Source organism: Vicugna pacos, chromosome 32 (assembly GCF_048564905.1).
Source record: "Vicugna pacos chromosome 32, VicPac4, whole genome shotgun sequence".
NCBI lineage: Eukaryota > Metazoa > Chordata > Mammalia > Artiodactyla > Camelidae > Vicugna > Vicugna pacos.
This window is the reverse complement of record NC_133018.1, coordinates 2187799-2206301: the sequence shown is the minus strand read 5'-3', so window position 1 is coordinate 2206301 and position 18503 is coordinate 2187799. Positions and strand designations below refer to the sequence as shown.

The following is an 18503-nucleotide window of genomic DNA, read 5'->3' as shown; positions in this document are numbered from 1 at the left end:
CGGTCCAGACCAATTCGCGACTCCGAGGAGCACCGAGAACGTCAGACCTGACAGCTGCTCCGGTTCCCGGCCGAGCCATGCTCCGGGAGCGAGGCCGCAGCTCAACACGGACAAGCTTCGTTTTCTCTGCCGGCGGAAAAGTTTGTTTTCCCTAGAAACCGGCTCGGAGAAGGCTGGTATCGGGACGGGAGTAAGGGCGAAGTGCAGTACAGGACCAGACGATGCCAAACAAAAACTTTAATAGGTAAATACATTCTGTAACGTTATAGTCGCGGGGTACGGAGCCGCCAGCCACGCCTCACGGTCAGTACTCCTCTCCTTCCTCGGCCTCGGCCTCCACGGAGTCCACGCCGACTTCTTCGTAATCCTTCTCCAGAGCGGCCAGATCCTCCCGGGCCTCCGAGAACTCGCCCTCCTCCATGCCTTCCCCCACGTACCAGTGCACGAAGGCGCGCTTCGCGTACATGAGGTCGAACTTGTGGTCCAGGCGGGCCCAGGCCTCGGCGATGGCAGTGGTGTTGCTCAGCATGCACACGGCCCGCTGCACCTTGGCCAGGTCTCCGCCCGGGACCACCGTGGGGGGCTGGTAGTTGATGCCCACCTGCCAGAGAACGGGAAGAAAGCACCGCGTGAGGCTTTGTCAAAGCCAGAAATGGCGGCTGCGTTCATGGGAACAGACGGCACGAAGGTGCCCGCTGGCGACCTGGGGGAAGGCTGGGTTCGTCCTGCGCTCTCTAAGCCCTGCGCCATGCCAGGCACAGGGCCAGGAAAGCAGGGAAAGAGAAGCCCCAGAGCCTGCCACCTGACTCAGTCCCAAGCTGCCCGAGGGCCTGTGTCCCAGCACCTGTGACATGGGATAGGTGCCCAGGTGACAGAGCTGTCTTCATTCTGAGAAGGGACACTTCTTGGGGTTCTTCATTTGTCATTTCCTCCAGAGGCGTCAACAAGATGGGGATTAAGTTCTGTGGCTGAATCCGTTCCCACCAAGCAGTCAGCACAACTGGTGGATCACCAGGGAGGGTCGGAGCCCTGCTTTCCCACCAAACAGTGTGTGCACAGCAGTGACAGGCACACATCAGAAGTCCTAGGACACTGCCACCACTGCCACAGGACGTGGCCTCCATGAGTGCTACGTAGGAGAGAGGGAAATTCTGGTGCTGGGAGCAGGGGAAGATAGTCCAAACTTCAGACCAGGGATGATGTGACCAGAGGTTTTGGCAGGAGATACAGGGTCAGCAAACGGTCTGTAAAGGTACACGTTCTAGGCTGGTGGGCCGTGGGGTCTCTGTCCCAGCTACTCAACTGTGACTATCGCACAAGAAGAGCCACAACAACATGCCAGTGAACGGGTGTGGCTGTGATCCCATGAAACTTCATTTACTGACTCAGGTGATTGGCCCGCCAGCTGTGCTGACCCCTGGACCGGAGGAAGAGAAACCAGACACCAAATCTTGGTTAAGAACGCACCGCAGCAGGCCCACCAGCAGCAGCGAGGCTCTGAGCCAGGGGAGCGTGCAGAGCAAGGCTCGAGGAAGGATAGCTCCATCCTCAGAGGGAAGACAGGGTCTGGGAATCAAGGGTGGGAGGAAGGTTTCCATCTGGTATCTGGGTGGCGGAGCAAGCTGGGTCCAAGGCAACCCGGGCACCTGTCTGCTCTGCAAGGCGGCCATTTCTCCACAGAAGGATTCATGACAGCTCTTTCAATCAAACGCTCCGTAGGACATTTAAACTGGGTGTGATTTCTACACACCAGTGGAACCAAGTGGGATTCAGAGTTAGCAGTCAGTTTACAGTTAACACCCCAGGTTCAAATAGCCACGTGAATGATCAAGACACCCGCGAAATTGCTACATTTCTATTATAAGAAAAATTCTTACTGTAAGAAAAAAACACAGAAAAAATCTCTCATTTCTAAGTCCAACCTACATTTCCTACACTAATTCAACCACCCAAGAAACGCCTCCAGGTAATTTGTTTAAAAATACGCTCATCACGGATACATCGTGTGATGACTCAGGAAGGAAATTCAAGAGACACCAGGGAGTGACTTGTCCCTGGCTCACTCATCTACAACCCAGCGTGGCTGCCCTGGCACAGGGGACCCTCCGCAGAGGGGCAGCGTCCCATCCCAGGGTCTGCCGCGCACGGAAGGTGAACCCTCGCCACCTCCCGGTCCTACCTTGAATCCGGTCGGGCACCAGTCCACAAACTGGATGGTGCGCTTGGTCTTGATGGTGGCGATGGCCGCGTTGACGTCCTTGGGGACCACGTCCCCCCGGTACAGCATGCAGCAGGCCATGTACTTGCCGTGGCGGGGGTCACACTTGACCATCTGGTTGGCCGGCTCGAAGCAGGCGTTGGTGATCTCGGCCACAGACAGCTGCTCGTGGTAGGCCTTCTCGGCCGAGATGACCGGGGCGTACGTGGCCAGGGGGAAGTGGATGCGGGGGTAGGGCACCAGGTTGGTCTGGAACTCCGTCAGGTCCACGTTGAGGGCCCCGTCGAAGCGCAGGGAGGCCGTGATGGACGACACGATCTGTCCGATCAGGCGGTTGAGGTTGGTGTAGGTGGGCCGCTCGATGTCCAGGTTGCGCCGGCAGATGTCGTAGATGGCCTCGTTGTCCACCATGAAGGCGCAGTCCGAGTGCTCCAGCGTGGTGTGTGTGGTCAGGATGGAGTTGTAGGGCTCCACCACGGCCGTGGAGACCTGGGGGGCCGGGTAGATGGCGAACTCCAGCTTGGACTTCTTGCCGTAGTCCACGGAGAGCCGCTCCATGAGCAGAGAGGCAAACCCCGAGCCGGTGCCGCCCCCAAAGCTGTGGAAGATGAGGAAGCCCTGCAGCCCCGTGCACAGGTCCGCCTGAGGGGAGCAGAGCAGGGACGTGAGCCGCCGCCCACATAGCCGCACAGCCGCCCGCCCCCCCGCCAGCCGCGTCCTGCGCCCTTTTCCTCCACAGGTCTGCACGGACGGGTCCGACCCTTCCACGGTGAACACGCGGTACACCGAGGGGCCGGAGACCCGTGGAGGCCCTGCAGCCACGCTGGAAGGCAAGACCCTGGACTCACGGATCTGCGGGGCTCTGCCCAAGTGACATCCCCGGGGGACGTCCTAGGGCTACCTGGGAAGCCTTCCCAGGGCTGCTCTCACCAGTTTGCGGATCCGGTCCAGGACCAGGTCGACGATCTCCTTGCCGATGGTGTAGTGGCCTCGGGCGTAATTATTGGCCGCATCTTCCTTCCCGGTGATCAGCTGCTCTGGGTGGAACAGCTGCCTGTAGGTCCCCGTGCGCACTTCATCTGCAGAGAGGACATGTGTGAGTGTCGCAGGACACCTGCTAGGTCACAGGGATGGCAGGTGCGGGAACCCTGCTGTGACACAATCCCCCCTGCTCGGGGCTACGGCAGCCCATTTTACTGCTGGCAAAGCAGCTGCTTTCTGTACCAGGTCTTCCTTAATTCAGAGCCTGAGCCCCACTTTTCGAGCCCTAACCTTTCAGCCTCTCACCGAACACGGCCCTGGGCACATACCTATATGTGCGTCCTCTCTGCAGAGGGATTCACAGGAGCACACGGGCTCTCGGGAGGCTCTCCCACCCGCACAGGAGAGCTGCTGCCCCCAGCGCCCAGTACCTACCGACCACAGTGGGCTCCAGGTCCACGAACACCGCCCTGGGCACATGCTTGCCAGCCCCGGTCTCGCTGAAGAACGTGTTGAAGGAGTCGTCCCCACCGCCGATGGTCTTGTCACTTGGCATCTGGCCGTCGGGCTGAATGCCATGTTCAAGGCAGTACAGCTCCCAGCAGGCGTTGCCGATCTGCACGCCCGCCTGCCCCACGTGGATAGAGATGCACTCACGCTGGGAAGCAGAACATGTACATGAGGCCCCCTTCTCCCTGGCAGTTGTCACCATGGGGCGTGACAACATAATCGTTTTGATCTGTGCCTCAGGCTGTCCTTGGTGTTGGCAAACCATATTTCCCAGGAGCCTTAAGTGACTCCTTGTCCCTGTGAAACTCCTTGTTCTAAAGCTCTCTGGCTGATAATGGGGGCCACAGTTAGCTCCAAACCTAAGTGTTCGCTACTGTGCAAAAATTAGGTTATTTTAAAATTTGGAAGCCATGTAATGTCAATGGTAAACTCCACGTCACAGCTAGTTGGAGTAATTCTCTGCAGAATACAGCAGCTTTTGATTGTGAGCTGACTACAGGGTGCGGTAAGAGGTAGGAGAGTCGGGAAAAGGAGAGTGGCCTGGGACGGGGGACCATGGCCCACGCAGGGTGGTCACGGTGTGTGAGCTCCATCTCCAGCTGTAGGTCTGTCCTCTGTTCTCTGTCCAGCTCCGTGCTCTGAGAGACTGATCCAAGTGGACTTGCCTCCTGGCTTCTGGTTGCTTCAGCCTGCACCAGGCAGCAGCAAGAGTCAGGGAGTTTAGAGGAAGGTGTGGTCGGGGCGCTGCTCCCTGTGCCCTCTCTGCCAGACTGCCGTGGCTGCTTGAGTCCATTTACTCGGGCACAGACCTTTCATCAGTCAGGGTCTTGATAAAGCTACTCTTTCAACTTCTTGTAACTGCTCCCTCCCTCCTGCTTTCAAGCCTAGGAGTTAATGTTTCCCAGACACCGTAAGTACTGGGCTACTGAACTGTCCTTTGGTGGTTTTCTTAAACCCCACTGTACCTTCTACTTTTATCAGTAGTATCTTAAAGATTCTCCTCCAAGCATGTGTTTCGAATGTACCATCTTTTTCCTGCCAGGAACGTAACTCCACAGTCACTAGTCACTTGTTTGATTTTAGACACATAATCATTACAAATACATAGAGGAGATAAGTGATATCCCAGGTGTCCCACCCACCCTAAACTCTAACGTACAATCCTGAGAACTTGAAGTCTAGTTTTCTGTTACGCAAGCACCAACTCTCAGGGCATCAGAGCTCAGTCACCACACGTCATCCCAGAAAGAAGCCTCCAGTTCTAGCAGGACCTCCAGTGACAAGCATTTGGTCCTCAGCACTCTGGGAAGTCCTCTGGAATCCCCCCATCTGCACCGTTTTCAGGTCCTACTGCTCGTTTTGCCTCATGTGATCCAGATCTCCTGTTTTTCACCAGACCCCCTGCCTGACATTACTTGCTTAGGCCAGGTAGGATGAGAGCAAGTTCTGTGACCCAAGGAAATACCGCAGTTTCTTCGTTTACAAAATGGGGCTGGGAGTTGGTCTGTCAGGGCCACTTCCACCTGATGTTCTGTGGGATGGAACTGGTTGAAGACCTTGGCAAGGCCACTCACAGGTGTCTTCACGAAGCCAGGAGCCCGCTGCGACCTCGTCCGGGTCCTTGACGTGCACATTCCTTCGCCAGCTCTACCTCTCTCTGCAGGAACTACCTGAACCTTTCTCTGGACCCTACACCTGCCCTCTCGGCGCCCCGACCCCCCGCCTCTCCTACCGGTGCCCGGGGGCCCGGCCTCCCCGCGGTCCACGCATGGGGAGAAAGGGGGGAAAGGACAGCGTCATTCGGCACCAGCCCGCCTCCCGCCTCAAGCCCGGGGCCCACGTGCGGGACCCTCGCACTCCCTGGCGGAGCGGTGTGATGGGCCACCGGCTGACGTTCGTTATACCCGGCTCCTCTCCCCTCTCTGCCGAACCTGCGCGATCAGACGGGCGCCCACGGCAAGAGGGTTCCCTCGCCCGGACCCCAGCCCCCTGGCCCTCTGGTTCCCCGTCCGCCGGCCGTACCATGGTGAGCTCAGTCGCCGCCGCAGCTCCAACCTCAACCGCTGCTAACGCCTAACTGCCGCCGCCGCCGCCGGCTCGCCACGCGCTCCGCCCATCCGCCCACCCGCCCGTCGCCAGCGACCATTGGTCCCGGATGCCGTGGGGTGGGCCGAGGCCCAGAACCTCACTCCCGATTGGCCGACCCGCGACCCGCGGAGAGTGGCGCATTCTGATTGGATGTGGGCTTGGCGGGAAGGCTGCGAGGTCGTGGGTCGCGCAGAGTGGAGTGCAGCCGGGAGCTCCCGCGCAACCCCTGCCCTCAGGTCAGCGCGGCGGCAGGGCACTTACCACCTAGTGCTGCTGGCCCGGGACCCCGCTCCCTATAGGGTCTTCGCCAGCTCGGCCGCCTGGTTTACACCAACCGCTGCAGGGAGCTGGGTAGGGCGGAGCCCCAGCCCCATCCCAGGGCTGGGCCGCGCAGCGCCCACTGTGGAGGGCGGACCATCCCGTGAGGATGGCTGGGCTGGCTTTCCTTGGGTTCTGGGGGCGCGGGGAGGGGGTGCAGCAGCGGAAAGGGCTCTTCGAGGCTGGGACCCTGGTCTCTGAAGGTGACCGTCCCCTTGGAGGGTTGGCCCCTACCGGGTTCACTCGGCTGACCGAGTCTGCGCTTCCGTGAGCGCTAATCCTGTGGGGCCGGGGCCCCACCTTCAGGGCCTCTGCGACCCTGATTACATCCTGGCTTCCCGTGCGGTCACTGCGGCTGGGCCTCGTCGGAGAAGCACGATTCAGTCTGCAGCGCCCCCGTCCCTGCCAGGGCTGCGACCACCCCATGCCACCTGTTCCACCGTGTTCTTAAATACTGTATATCTTTCCGAGTATAAAAGCGACACATACTTAGAATAGGAAGTGTGAAAAATATAAAGGAATGAAAGTAAAAATCCATAAACCCACCTCCTAGAGATGGTCATTGTTAATATGTGTGTGGGGAGGGTGATCTTTTTTATTTTTTCCTAGTGTATACATTCATACATTTTTAAACACATGTTGAGCCAAACAATATGATTTTTTGATAACAGTTTTCTTGAGATATAATTCACGTATACATCACCCATTTAAAGTGGTGTACAATCCAGTGATTTTTTCCCCTATATTCACAGAGTTGTGCAACCACCACAACAGTCCATTTTAGAACATTTTTATCCACCAAAGAAACCCACAGCCTTTAGCTGTCAATCTCCAGCCCCTCCCATCTCCCAGCTGGAGGCAGTCTTTCACGGACACTTTGTCTCTGTATTTGCCAATTCTGAACATCTCGTGAACAGAATCGTACAGTATGTGGTCCTTTATGACTGGCTTCATTCACTGCTCACAGTGTTTCCAAGGTTCATTCCTGTGGTAGCACGTGTCAGAACTTCACCCCTATTTCTGTTAAACAACTTTACCATACAACTGTTTAAAGTATACAATTCAGTTACTCTTAGTATATTTGCAGAGTTGTGCAAGCATTACCATTATTGATTTTAAAACATTTCCATCACCTAATTCATTCCTTTTTATTGTCAAATACTATTCCATGGTTTGGATATACCTCATTCTATTTATCCATTCATCCCTTAGTAGGTATTTGCATTTTGTAGATAATATGAATAACGCTGCTATGGACATATGTGTACAAGTTTTTGTGTGGACACTTGATTTTGTTTCTCTAGGAGTGGACTTGCTGGATCATATGGTCAACTCCATGTTTAACCTTTTGAGGAACTGCCAGACAAATACGTAATTTTTTTATCCTGGTTTTCTCCTTTCACACCATAAATCGTGTGCATTTTTGCTAATTGCTGAATGTCCTTTGAACACTTGATCTTTAATGTTGGCAGAGTTTCAAATCTTAATCAATCCTCTGGGGCATTTGGTTATTTCCAGTTTTAATATTGTAAGCAGCATTTTCTCGTGCATCTTTGGACATCAATTTATTTTTGCATCTCTGCTGTAGAGAAGAATAATCAGAACTTTGCATCAAAGGACAGTCTGTTTTAGGGCTCTCAGTGCAGAATGACAAATTGCCTTCCATAAATAGTTGTATCAGTTTGCATTCTTTTTAGTTGACCTTGGGAGTGACAGTTGCACACCACCTTATATTTTAATTGTGTCCTGAGGTCTCCAGGGCAGGGAATTGACTGGGCATCTTTGACCCCGTGCCCGGCTCAACGTGCAGCATATAATACAAGTTTGTTTTACATGAATGAGTGAGAGCATAGGAAGGCCCGGATTAGCACAGGTGTGGAGTTACTATGCAGGCTGGCTCAGTAGGAATTCCCACCTGGTTGACATGGGTACTTGGTGCAGACTCAAGTGTTAAAAGACATCTTGAAGTTGAAGTGGCCACTGGGAGATGAGGAAACCACATTTCACAGTCATTTAGCGCTTCGGGAGACAGACAGCAGTTCTTTTTCATACTCCACTCTGCAGGCCACAGTCTTTATGCAAAGCCCTGGAAGAATTACCTTCAAGGAGCTGGCGAGGTCCTTAAATTCTCTGTTCACCTGGATATCCTGAGGAGAGATCCCATTACAAGGTGGTACATTATTACTTTCTGAGAACTGGACTATTTCATCAACACACACAAGGTCTCTTTAGGGTGGCTTCTCTCCTGTGCGTGGCAAAGTCACCACAACCTGAACTATTAAAACAGAGAAGGAGGGGGAGGGTATAGCTCAAGTGGTAGAGCACATGCTTAGCATGCACAAGGTCCTGGGTTCAATCCCCAGTACATCCTCCAAATATAAATAAACCTGATTACCTCCCTCCTCCACCAAAATAAAATAATTAATACAATAATAAATATAAAATAGTTTTTAAAAAACAGAAGGGGGAGTGTCAAGGGGGGCTGCTGGGGGCCTGTTCTAGTTCTTGATCTGGGGGCTGGTTACACAGACATATGCTGTTTGTGCAGATCCACCCTAAATCTGTGTGCGGTTTTCGGCATAAATGTTTCACAATTTAAAAAGTGAAAACAGAGTTTTGGGGAGAAGAGTCTTTTTCCCCGAGCACCAGTCTTTCCCTGCACAAGGATCTCCGTCGGATCTGTCACCTCATCCTAACTTCACAATGACCCTGGGCGGTAGATAGTAGCCCCGCTTCATGCAAAGATGCGGCTGCGTCCTGGGAAGGGCTTTCCATGAACTGGAAAGATTCTGAAGCGCCTCCCTTAAAACCAAGATAAAATCTACGCTACTCAGATTGGACTAACAATAGCAGTTAAGGAACAGGAATATAGAGCATTGCTGATAGACCAGTGTTGGGTCTCTAATTCAGAATCCAAGATCCCACATTGGTGGACTCAGGATTTGGCCCCAGGCCTCTCTATTTCCAAACACTATGGCAATTCCATGATACGAAAAGCTTCCGATAATAACCGCACATGATGTTGAATGAGCGTGTATTTTTGCTAGAAGACTTCTTGTATCATTATGTTTTTTTTTTAAAGTGGTAGAATCCAGTGCTGACCGGAATTCTCAGAGCAGAAGGAACATGGTTGAGGCAAGCTAGTCTCTGGCTTTGGAGTTGTAGAGACTAGGCAGGTAGAAGGCAACACTAAGGATGTCCGACATCAGTTGTCCCAAACCTGAAGGACTGGAACTGTGAAAATATTTCTGGAAAGGCTTTGACTCAAGCCTCGGCTGAAATAAATCAGGTAGAATGAGGCGTGATTCGTGATTAGAGTCGTCAAAGTTCGTATCTAGGGATTCTCTCCTTAATGTTTAACTGTTTAATGTTTAAGTGACTTTTTTCCATATCAAAAAGACAAAATTGAATGGAAAAGGGGTCCTAATCTCCCACCAGCCACCCAAGTGAACCTTCCAGCACTGGATATCTGCAGGCAGCACTGGCCAGGCGGGGAGGATGCCGCCTTGCACGGGCCAAACCTGCAAATCCAAACATCCGTGAACAGTGAGCATTGTGCCCTCTCAGCCAGTGAAGAACCCAAGCAGGGGTCCGAGGGGGACCACCGCGGCACCCCGCTTAGGGGTGGGAGTGTGGTTGGAGTGGCATCATGGACTACATTCAGGCCTGAGTTGAACTCGAACAAGGCCACACCAGGTATCCACGCTGGGCACTCTCTTTCTCTAATCCCCACTTTCTTCCTCTGAAATGGAGAAAAGGATACCTCCCAGGGCTGTGGGAGGATCAGAGATGAGGTTTCTGAGAAGCTCTTACAGAGAAATCCAGCAATTCTAGGGCAGAGAGGGGATTAGCCTGGACAGACTTGAGCACACCGAAGCAGCCTTCACTTCGCATGGGATTCCTGGACACCTAGGAAGCACACACAGGTGAGAAAGTCCGAGCCCAGAGAGGCAGGAGCAAATGGGAGAGGGAAGAGGGGGGCTGTTCCTCATCTCTGATGCTGTGCTGTAGAGGTGGTCCCGCGCTCGCAGCCCAGAAGGCCCCTCCCTTGGACGGATGCAGTGCCGTGGGTGAGGTTGCGAGCTGGGGAAGAGAGGAAAGGGGTGGACACTGGCTGAACCCTCACTCTGTGCCGGGAACCAGTGATCTGGACACACAAGACACACCCTATCCTTAGAGAGCTCACCATTGCAGGGAGGAGAGGAAAGGAAGTATAAAAGTGCAATATGAGAAGTGCACCAACTCTCCCTGGGAGGTAAAGGGTGGGCGGGGGCTAAAACACCTGCTCTGTGCTTTACAAGTGACGTGGGTGGAGCTGGGCATTTCAGCAAGGGGAGCTGCAGGAGCCAAGGAGGGCTGAGAAATTGCATGGTGAGGCGGGAGGATGGCGGGCAGCTGGGGCTGAAAGTGATGAGCTTCGAGGCGGCAGGGAGCGCAGGGCTGGCGGGGCCCAGAGCCCACGTGCTGGGAATGACACACTAAGCTTGGATTCATCCAGAGGGGAGCCGCCGATAGGTTTAAAGCAGGGGCACGTTTCTGGTTTAGAAAGATCACCTGTAGCAGGTGGGAAGACAGGATCAGAGAAGGGAAAGCAGCGTGTGGACAGAAAGTGAGGAGGAGCGGGCAGCCTGGGTGCTCTACAGGAGGTGAGATGAAGGAGGGAGAGCGTGGAGGGACAGGGAGGGGCAAACACAGGCCCCAGCTTCTGACTTGATGGGAAGGAGCCCCCATCTAGAGGCAGCCCTTGGAGGAGGAAGGTGTGTTCAGTTTCACCGCCCAGAATCCGAGGGCCTATTTCCATCTGGGGGACTCTTCAGCAGGTTGCTGGGGGACCCAGAGCTCAATAGAGGGGTCTGGGCTCTAGATAGGTGGGCAGGAGAGGAGTGAGCCTCAGGCTAGGGAAGGGGGTCCTGCAGGGGGCCCCTATGCTAGTTGAGGGCCAGGCAGGGCCAGATGCCCCCTGGAGCTGGTGGTACTGTCCGCTGAGCTCATGCTGCTGGCACAGGGCTCCACTCTCCCTTTTCTGTCTTCTGCTCTCAGGCTGCTCAGCTGCTTCCTCCCTACTGGCAGCCCTGGAGGAAGGGAACCCCTGCTGCACACACAGGGCCCCAGGTGGGTGTGAGCCTGGCCATCAGCACACCTGGGCCGTCTCTTCTTCCCAGCAGGGCCAGAGGAAGAGCAGGGGGATGGTGAAGGGAAGCCGAGTGGCCCTGGCCATCTTCAGCAGAGCATGGCTCCAGTGGGCTGAGCAGGAGGGATGGCCCAGAGGGTGGTGATGCCCTGGGAGGGAAGGATGGAGGGGAAGGAGTCTGAAGGAGGTCGTGGGCTAGGTCAGAGATGGGTGAGTGGATGACAAGGGGGAGAAGTAGTCACAAGAGGAAGCCAGGGACCCACTCCCCAATCTGGGCTCCAGAACCCATTCACCTGTAGCCACTGGGGTGAGGAGCCATGGTGTGGAAGGGATCTGTGGATGGGCACAGGTAGGCCTTGCACTCACCACAAGAATTCTCAACGTCTGGTTGACCCGCAGGCCCAGGCCCAGGCTCAGGGCTCCTGCTGCAGAGATGCGGTTGTTGCTGCAACAGACAGGCGTGTGCCTTGAGCCACACTGCGAGCAGCCCCGCAGATTGCTCCCACGTCCCATCACCCAGTTCCCTCCCCACCTCCTCCTCCTGCTTCTGCTTGGCCCAGACTCGTCTCCAGGGCCAGCCCCACTTCCCTCTAACTCCTTAGACCCCAGCTCAGCCCTGACTTGCAGCATCTATTGTGGCCTCCTCTGGCCGTGGCTCCTTACATGGGGAGGAAAAGTGGGCAGGACTGAGCAGATGTTCTCGCCCTGGTGGGCAGGCTCCGCTCACTGAGACAGCCCAGGCGTGGGGCTCAGCCATGGCAGCTTGTGACCTGCTTGGCCTCTACCGTTTTTCTTCCCTCTGGGCTTAGGGTCCCTGTTCCAGTTTCCCGCAGAGGCCTGGGCCTGGAGGGGCAGCTCACACATGGAGACCCCAACAGGTCACACAGGGCGGGCCCCCTTGCAGCCGTGTGCTGAGCAGGCAGACCATTCCCTCTGAAGGGAGGACCACTTGCGTGAAGCATCCATCCACACCAGGCTCCACTGAAGATGCTTTACAAGTTTGTACTTCCCAGCCCCCAGCCCACACGGCAGGAATTATGAGTCTCAATGTACAAACGACGAACTGGAGTGAGAAGGACAGAGCTGGGTATGCCCAGACCATGGCCGCAGCCCACCCTGAGCGCTCGGGGCAGGTCGGGGAGCCATGGCGGGGAGCAGCAGCGAGATGGGCACGGGTCCCTGGGTGGCCATGGGCCCAGAGGCTGGGGCGCGGGCCTCAGTGCTCTCACCTCATGTTGAGCTCCTCCAGCACATTGTTGTTCTTGAGAGCTCCCCCCAGCGCAGAGGCTCCAGCATCTCCGCAGCCATTGTATGAGATGTCCAGGACCCTCAGGAAGATGTTTGCCTGGGACACAAAGGAGCGAAGCTGTGGGACCACAGGTGATGGTGGAGGGAGTCAGGGCCACGGCCTCTGAGCCCAGGATGCTGGACGGGCCTGGGGAACACAGGGCTTGTGGAAATGCATGAGGAGCAAAGAGCGTGGGCTGAGAGCAGGAGAGGACAGAGGTTCCAGGGAAGAGCCCTGGGGCTTGGACGAGGGTAAGCGGTGGAGCTGAAAGGCCGGAAGCACAGCACAGAGGGAGGATGAGGATGTGAATGAGCCTTGGACTGGGTTCTCGGCCACGGGCCTCTTAAGGTCACAGACCTCGAGGCTGTTTGATTAACCTGTCTGGGGGACTGTGATGGGGAGAAGAGCAGAGCTTGTAGGTGCCCTGGGGAGACAGAGCCTGACCTGCCACCTCAGGGGCAAGACCCCAGGTCAGCCCTGTGGGAGAGCAAGGCAGCAGCTGCCATTCCCTGAGGAGGGTCCCACAGAGGCAGCTGTCACCGGAAGCATCTCAGACACCCCTCCCATCCACTCCTGAGGCCCACGAACCACAAGACCCAGGTGAGCAGGTGGGGGTTCGAGGGTGTGTGCTGGGATCCCGGGGTGCAGGGCTGTCATCTCAGGGAAGCAGCTGTGTATGCCCAGTAGCAAGTGTGCATCACCAGCCTGCGTGGTGTACCTCCAGTCGAGTGTCTGGGGAGCTGTGTGACATTAAGTGTGGACCCCTCACTGAGGATGTGAGGACAGGTACAGGATACCAGACGTTGTCATCATTAAATGGACCCAGGAAAATGAAAATCACCCAAGCTCTGCGGAAAAGATCCAAGGCTCATTTCTGAAAAGCTGCAAAGATGGGGGGCTGGCTCCTGGGAGACCTGCCCCCAAAGGACAGGGGGGAGGGGCTGACTGGGCAGGGGCCTCATACCTCCAGTCCCCTGGCGAAGGCTAAGGCTCCTGGACCTCTCAGGTGATTCCAGCTTACGTTAAGCTCAGTGAGTCCTGTGTTTTCTGCCAGGGCTGGTCCAAGCATCTCTCCTTAAGAAACACCAAGATTCAAAAAATGACGCCAATGTTTGCTGTGGGCCAGGGTCTCTGCTGTGCACGAGGGTCAGGGAGTTGAGCCCAACGTGGGCCTGCCCTGCTCACAAGGAAGTCACATTTAATGGAGAAGCAATAAATACAAATTAATGGGATGTGAGCTATTGTAGGCTGCAAACAGGGAGACGTGGGAACAGAGTTGGGGCTAACCCTGCCAGTAGAGGGGGTGGTCAGGAAAGTGTAGAGAACCTTGAAGACTGAGGGACTCACCATGCCCGTGTGCGAGCACCGTGGAGAGTGGGCCCAGGAAAGAGCGGATGGGGAACACAAGGCTTGAGAAAGTGCACAAGACCTGGTGCTGGCGCGGGTGGGGAAGGCTGGTGAAAAGAGGTAGGGTTGATGGGCACTCGAGAGATTCTTTAAGAGACAGAGTGGGTGGAGGGTGTAGCTCAGTGGAAGAGTTCATGCTTAGCATGCACAAGGTCCTGGCTTCAATCCCCAGTACCTCCATTTAAAACAAAACAAGAGAGAAGATTCAGATAGACAGGGCAGAGACAAGAGGCCAGGGGACTAGCTGGAAGGTTTATGCCACAGTCTAGGCAAGAGGTGATAAGGCCAGTGCAGAGGAAGTGGTGGTGAACAGGAAAGAGTGGGCTGTGTGGGTTAGAAACCCTGAGAGATGTTTTACCTTTAAGATAGGCAGAAGCCCCGCTCTCCACTCTCAACATTCAGGCCTGCTCCCGGTTCTCAGCCTCCAGCTGCCCCCCACCCCCACCCCGTGTGGGACAATTGACCCCCTTCACGTGGCTGAGAGCTCCTCACCCCCATCCAGGAAGCTTTGCTTGCCTGGCTGGGCTGGGTGGGACCTCCTTGGACCCCATGTCCACCGTTGCTTCCATCCTTCCAGGTTCTGGACATGAGACCTCCCTAGCTGGGAGTCTCTCTCGGGGATCTGAATCTGACCCCTCTCCGTGGTACCGGCACCGAGCACAGGCCTACCGAGGCTGGTCTGAAGACACGCACAGTGCACGGCAGTGTCAGCACCTTGGAGAGCTCCCCGCGGGGCAGTGAGGACTTGCTGGGACGCGGCTCCAGGCACTGGGTCTAACACCCGCCGGTTCTCAGACACTTTCAGAGCCCAGAGAAGAGGGTGGCAGTCCTCCACTTTGAAGGGAAGCCTCTCTGCTGAACAGCTCAGGGGTGAGAAGGTTCTACCCATGAATCCGGCTCTTGTAGCTTGTTCTTCGTAACTCTTGCGGCCAAACCATGAGGTAGGTGCTACCCTCACCTTGGGTCAGGTGGGGAGACTGAGACCCAAGCTCTTTCACCTCTAAGGGAGTCGGGCCCACCCACAGAGCACCCCTTGGGGAAACAAAATGGTCCTGCTGAGTCTGTCCTTTTCCAGGCCAAACCCCAAACCTACTGTGCAGCCTTCCAGCCCCCTGCATTCTCGCTGCCCCTGGAGCTGGCCCCCTGACCTAGTAATTAGTTGAAAGTCTGAAGTGAGCTTTCTTTTACTTTCATTGACTTCCCATAACGATTTTCTTACAAGGCAGACTGGTTCTCTGGCAGTTAAACTCCAGAGCTAATTCTCACAAGCTAAGGCTGGTGCCACCCCACTGCCCTAAGCAGAGAGAGCAGTGATTCCCAGACTTTCTGGATCAGACAAGTCTCCTGGGGCATCTGTGAAAATCCAGATACACAGGCACCCCCCAAGAGGATTCAGAGGTTCAGTAGGTCCAGGGCCGTGGAATTTGTATTCCTAACCCAGGATCCCAGGTGATTCTTATAATTGATTAGGGTAGTTGAGGACAGGCAGATAGAACTGCATGTTCCTGGTAAAGCAGACATCCCATGCAAAGGCCCTGGGGGCATAAGAGAAAGTGGTGAGATCAAGGAATCCCATTGATGTCCTCTACAGCACTTGGAATAAAATCTTCATGCCTTTTGCCATGATTTGTAGTCCTAAGGCCCCATTGCCTCTCCACCCCACAGCCTGGCCCATCTCTCAGTAGCACAGTCACACTGTCTGGGAAATCATTCCTCTGTTTGAAATGCTTTCCCTCTGGTCTTTTCATGGCTGATTCCTTCCCCTCTGCACATTCAGTTTAAATGTCACCTCCTCCCAGAGTCCTCCCCTGTCACCTCTGAAGCTGAGGGTTCCCATTCTTCTCTAGAATCATGCCCTATTTGTTTCTAGTGTAGCACCAATGATGATGGAGAGTTAGCTTGTTAATGTGTGTTCCTTGAGGTCAGGGAATTTGCTTTGTTCATGGCTGGATCCCTAGGGAGCAGAAGCCAGAGCACCAATGCTCTGAGTGGTCCTGCCAACCTCCACTCACGTAAGTGCCACCATCCTGGCCCTGGTCAGTGGCCAGATGTTACCTGCTTGGTCATTCAGCTGGTTGTAGCTCAGGTCCAGGGATTTCAGGCCTGTGTGGGCCACCAGGAGTTCAGCAAGGTACTGGGCCGCCTGCTCCTCCAGGTCGTTCCCTGCCAGCTGTACCTTCTGCATGGCTGGGTTCACCACCAGGGCGGAGCAGACAGCCTGGGCTCCCACCGCTCCCAGCTGGTTCTCTGACAGGTCCACATCTGGGGGCCGGCACCACTCCTCAGTGAGTGGGATACACAGCCAGGTGCCACCCTCCTCCATCCCCTGAGCCTTCCAGGCCCACAGCAGCAGAGAGAGCTTTGCCGCAGGACAGCTTTGCTGTCCTCAGCAGCATGGTGACTCTGCCTGCCACCCACTGGCTGGGTCCCCTCAGGCCCCAGGCAGCCTCCCAGACCCCCATGCCCACCCCATGTATCCACGAGCTTTGTCAAAGAGCTAAAACCACCTCGTCCTAGTGTCGTGGAGAATGTCTGTGACATACATACATGCAGCCCCCTGCTGATGAGTCTTGCCTGGCAGCAACATAACCCTCCCAGGGAAGCCCCCGCTGCCCCATTTCCAGAGACAGGCAGTGTCCCGGTGTCTGTGCAGGGAGCTTTTATGTGAGCAGACACTGCTGAGATGTGTCCCCCACATCCCCAAGGGCTAAGTGGCATTGATGACTGGGGTTATTTAACAGATTGGAAGCTGAGGCTCAGCGAGGTTGAGCTCCTTGCCCAGCGTCACCCGCGCTTCCATGGCAGAGGCGGCATTTAGGTCCAGCCCTTCCTCCTCTTTCACTGCCCAGCCCTGCCCCTCTGTGCAGGAGCACTCTCCCACCCTGCATTCAGGCACTGGGAGGCCACCGTCTGCGGGAGTCGGGGGTCCAGCACAGGGGGTGGGTCTAACTCCACCCCTCCCTCCCCACCCAGGGAGGAGGCACCCGGGTGAGAAGGCTCAATGTGGGGCAGCCTGCCCTCCTGTCCCAGGCTCAGCACCTACCGCAGATGCTGCTGCTTTTGCTCAGAGCACCTGCCAGGGCCTCTGCACCGGGCCCACAGAGCCCATTGTCCCGAAGGTCCAGCCGCTTGATGTAGGGGTTGGAGGTCAGTGCAGAAGCCAGAGCCCGGGCCCCCTGGGACAGAGAGGGGCCTGAGGAGCCCAGCTCTTCCCAGGGCTGAAGGCCCCAGACACAGCTGCCACTACCCTGGCTCTGTTTCCAGGGCTCGGCCCACTCAGGGCCCTCCAGATGGAAGGCCCTTCCCTTCCCACATGCCCAGTGACACCAGCTTTTTCTAGGCTTCACCCATATCTCACCTCCTGGAACCCTCCCTGACTCCCCAGAAGGTTAGAGTTTCCCTGCAGGCTCTCCAGCCCTTATACTGAACTGTCATGGCCCTGATACCACCTGTCACCCAGATATGGGGGCTGGGACATGCCTGGCACAGAGCAAACCCGGGGAGTGTGTGGGATGGGCTCAAGAAGGGACCATGCCCATGACTGCTGCCTCCTGAGTCCCTGTCCTCCAAGCCTGGCCCCAAGGTCCCTCTAGGGGTACCTGGGGCCCCAGGCCACGGTGCTGCAGGTTGAGCTCTGGGGCGCTCCCTTGGCGCAGAAAGCAGGAGGCAGGCACGACGCCGTGGGCCCGGCAAGACCTCAGATAGAGGGTGTCCTTGACCCGTTCTTGAAGCCCATGGGTGCCTGAAAGGAGAGAGGGGACCACTGTAGACTCCTCCCCAGCACAGCCACCTCCCCTGCCTCTGTCACTGCCCAGCCCGTGCTAGTAGGGACTGTTGCCCCCAAATACAGATGAGGACATCGAGCCTCAGAGAAGGCAGATCTTTCCCCCAATGTCACACAGCTTATAGTCACTAATCCTGGCTCTACCCTTCCTGTCCAACCCCAAAATGCGAACTGTCTTCTGTTGGACTGTAGAACACACATGGTTTGTGAACATTTTATGGGGGAGGAGACTGAAGTAATTCTAAGTTCTGTGCATTGCTTAGCTTAGTTTTTCCTGACGGTTGGGAAAACCCAGCCCTGATTCATTCCATTTTAGTGTGGGACAGCCCATCTTACACTGGCAAGATTTTTGCATCGTAACATTCTGGAATCCTGTTGTAATGGTGGAACTCTTGATGCCGCCAGGAGCATTGAGGGGAGGGCACGGGGCTGGAACGGCCACCGGCTGCCCCGAGGGTATCCAAAAGAGGGATGCGCTCCTGCTGGACCGGGTCTCCTGCCCACTCAGCCCCAGCCAGCCCCCCCGCCCGGAAGCACCTTCCGTCTCCAGGTCGGAGTCCAAATCCGAGTCCGAACCCTTCTGGGCCTCTGGCACCTCTTCAGGACGCCCAGTGTTTGCCACCGCCCCTTCCTCCTGCTCCTCCTCTCCAGGCCCCTCGCAGGGAGTCCTCATGGTTACTCCCACTTAGCAGTCGCGCACACCAAAGCGGGACTGCGCGGCGCTGCATGGAGAGCGTGGCGCCGGGAATGTGGGCGGACCCTCCGGCCCGTTGACCAA

The 18503-nt window shown here is 56.0% G+C and overlaps 2 protein-coding genes across 2 annotated transcripts; both read right to left on the bottom strand.

The window, feature by feature from the left end:
• Positions 1-222: 222 nt before the first annotated feature.
• On the bottom strand, positions 223-6027 carry LOC140690961 (tubulin alpha-3 chain). Its single transcript, XM_072953287.1, has 5 exons — positions 5732-6027; positions 3635-3857; positions 3149-3297; positions 2180-2860; positions 223-601 (listed from the first exon to the last, which is right to left on the bottom strand). The coding sequence occupies exons 1-5, from the start codon at positions 5732-5734 to the stop codon at positions 305-307; spliced, it is 1353 nt and encodes a 450-aa protein (XP_072809388.1). The 5' UTR covers positions 5735-6027; the 3' UTR covers positions 223-304.
• Positions 6028-6889: 862 nt separating this feature from the next.
• LRRC74B (leucine rich repeat containing 74B) lies at positions 6890-18398 on the bottom strand. The gene is made up of 9 exons (XM_072953288.1): positions 18263-18398; positions 17541-17683; positions 16985-17117; positions 15997-16203; positions 13499-13608; positions 12476-12591; positions 11613-11691; positions 9929-10024; positions 6890-8262 (listed from the first exon to the last, which is right to left on the bottom strand). Exons 1-9 carry the CDS (start codon positions 18396-18398, stop codon positions 8125-8127), a joined length of 1158 nt encoding a protein of 385 aa, XP_072809389.1. The 3' UTR covers positions 6890-8124.
• Between the last annotated feature and the right edge of the window lie 105 nt (positions 18399-18503).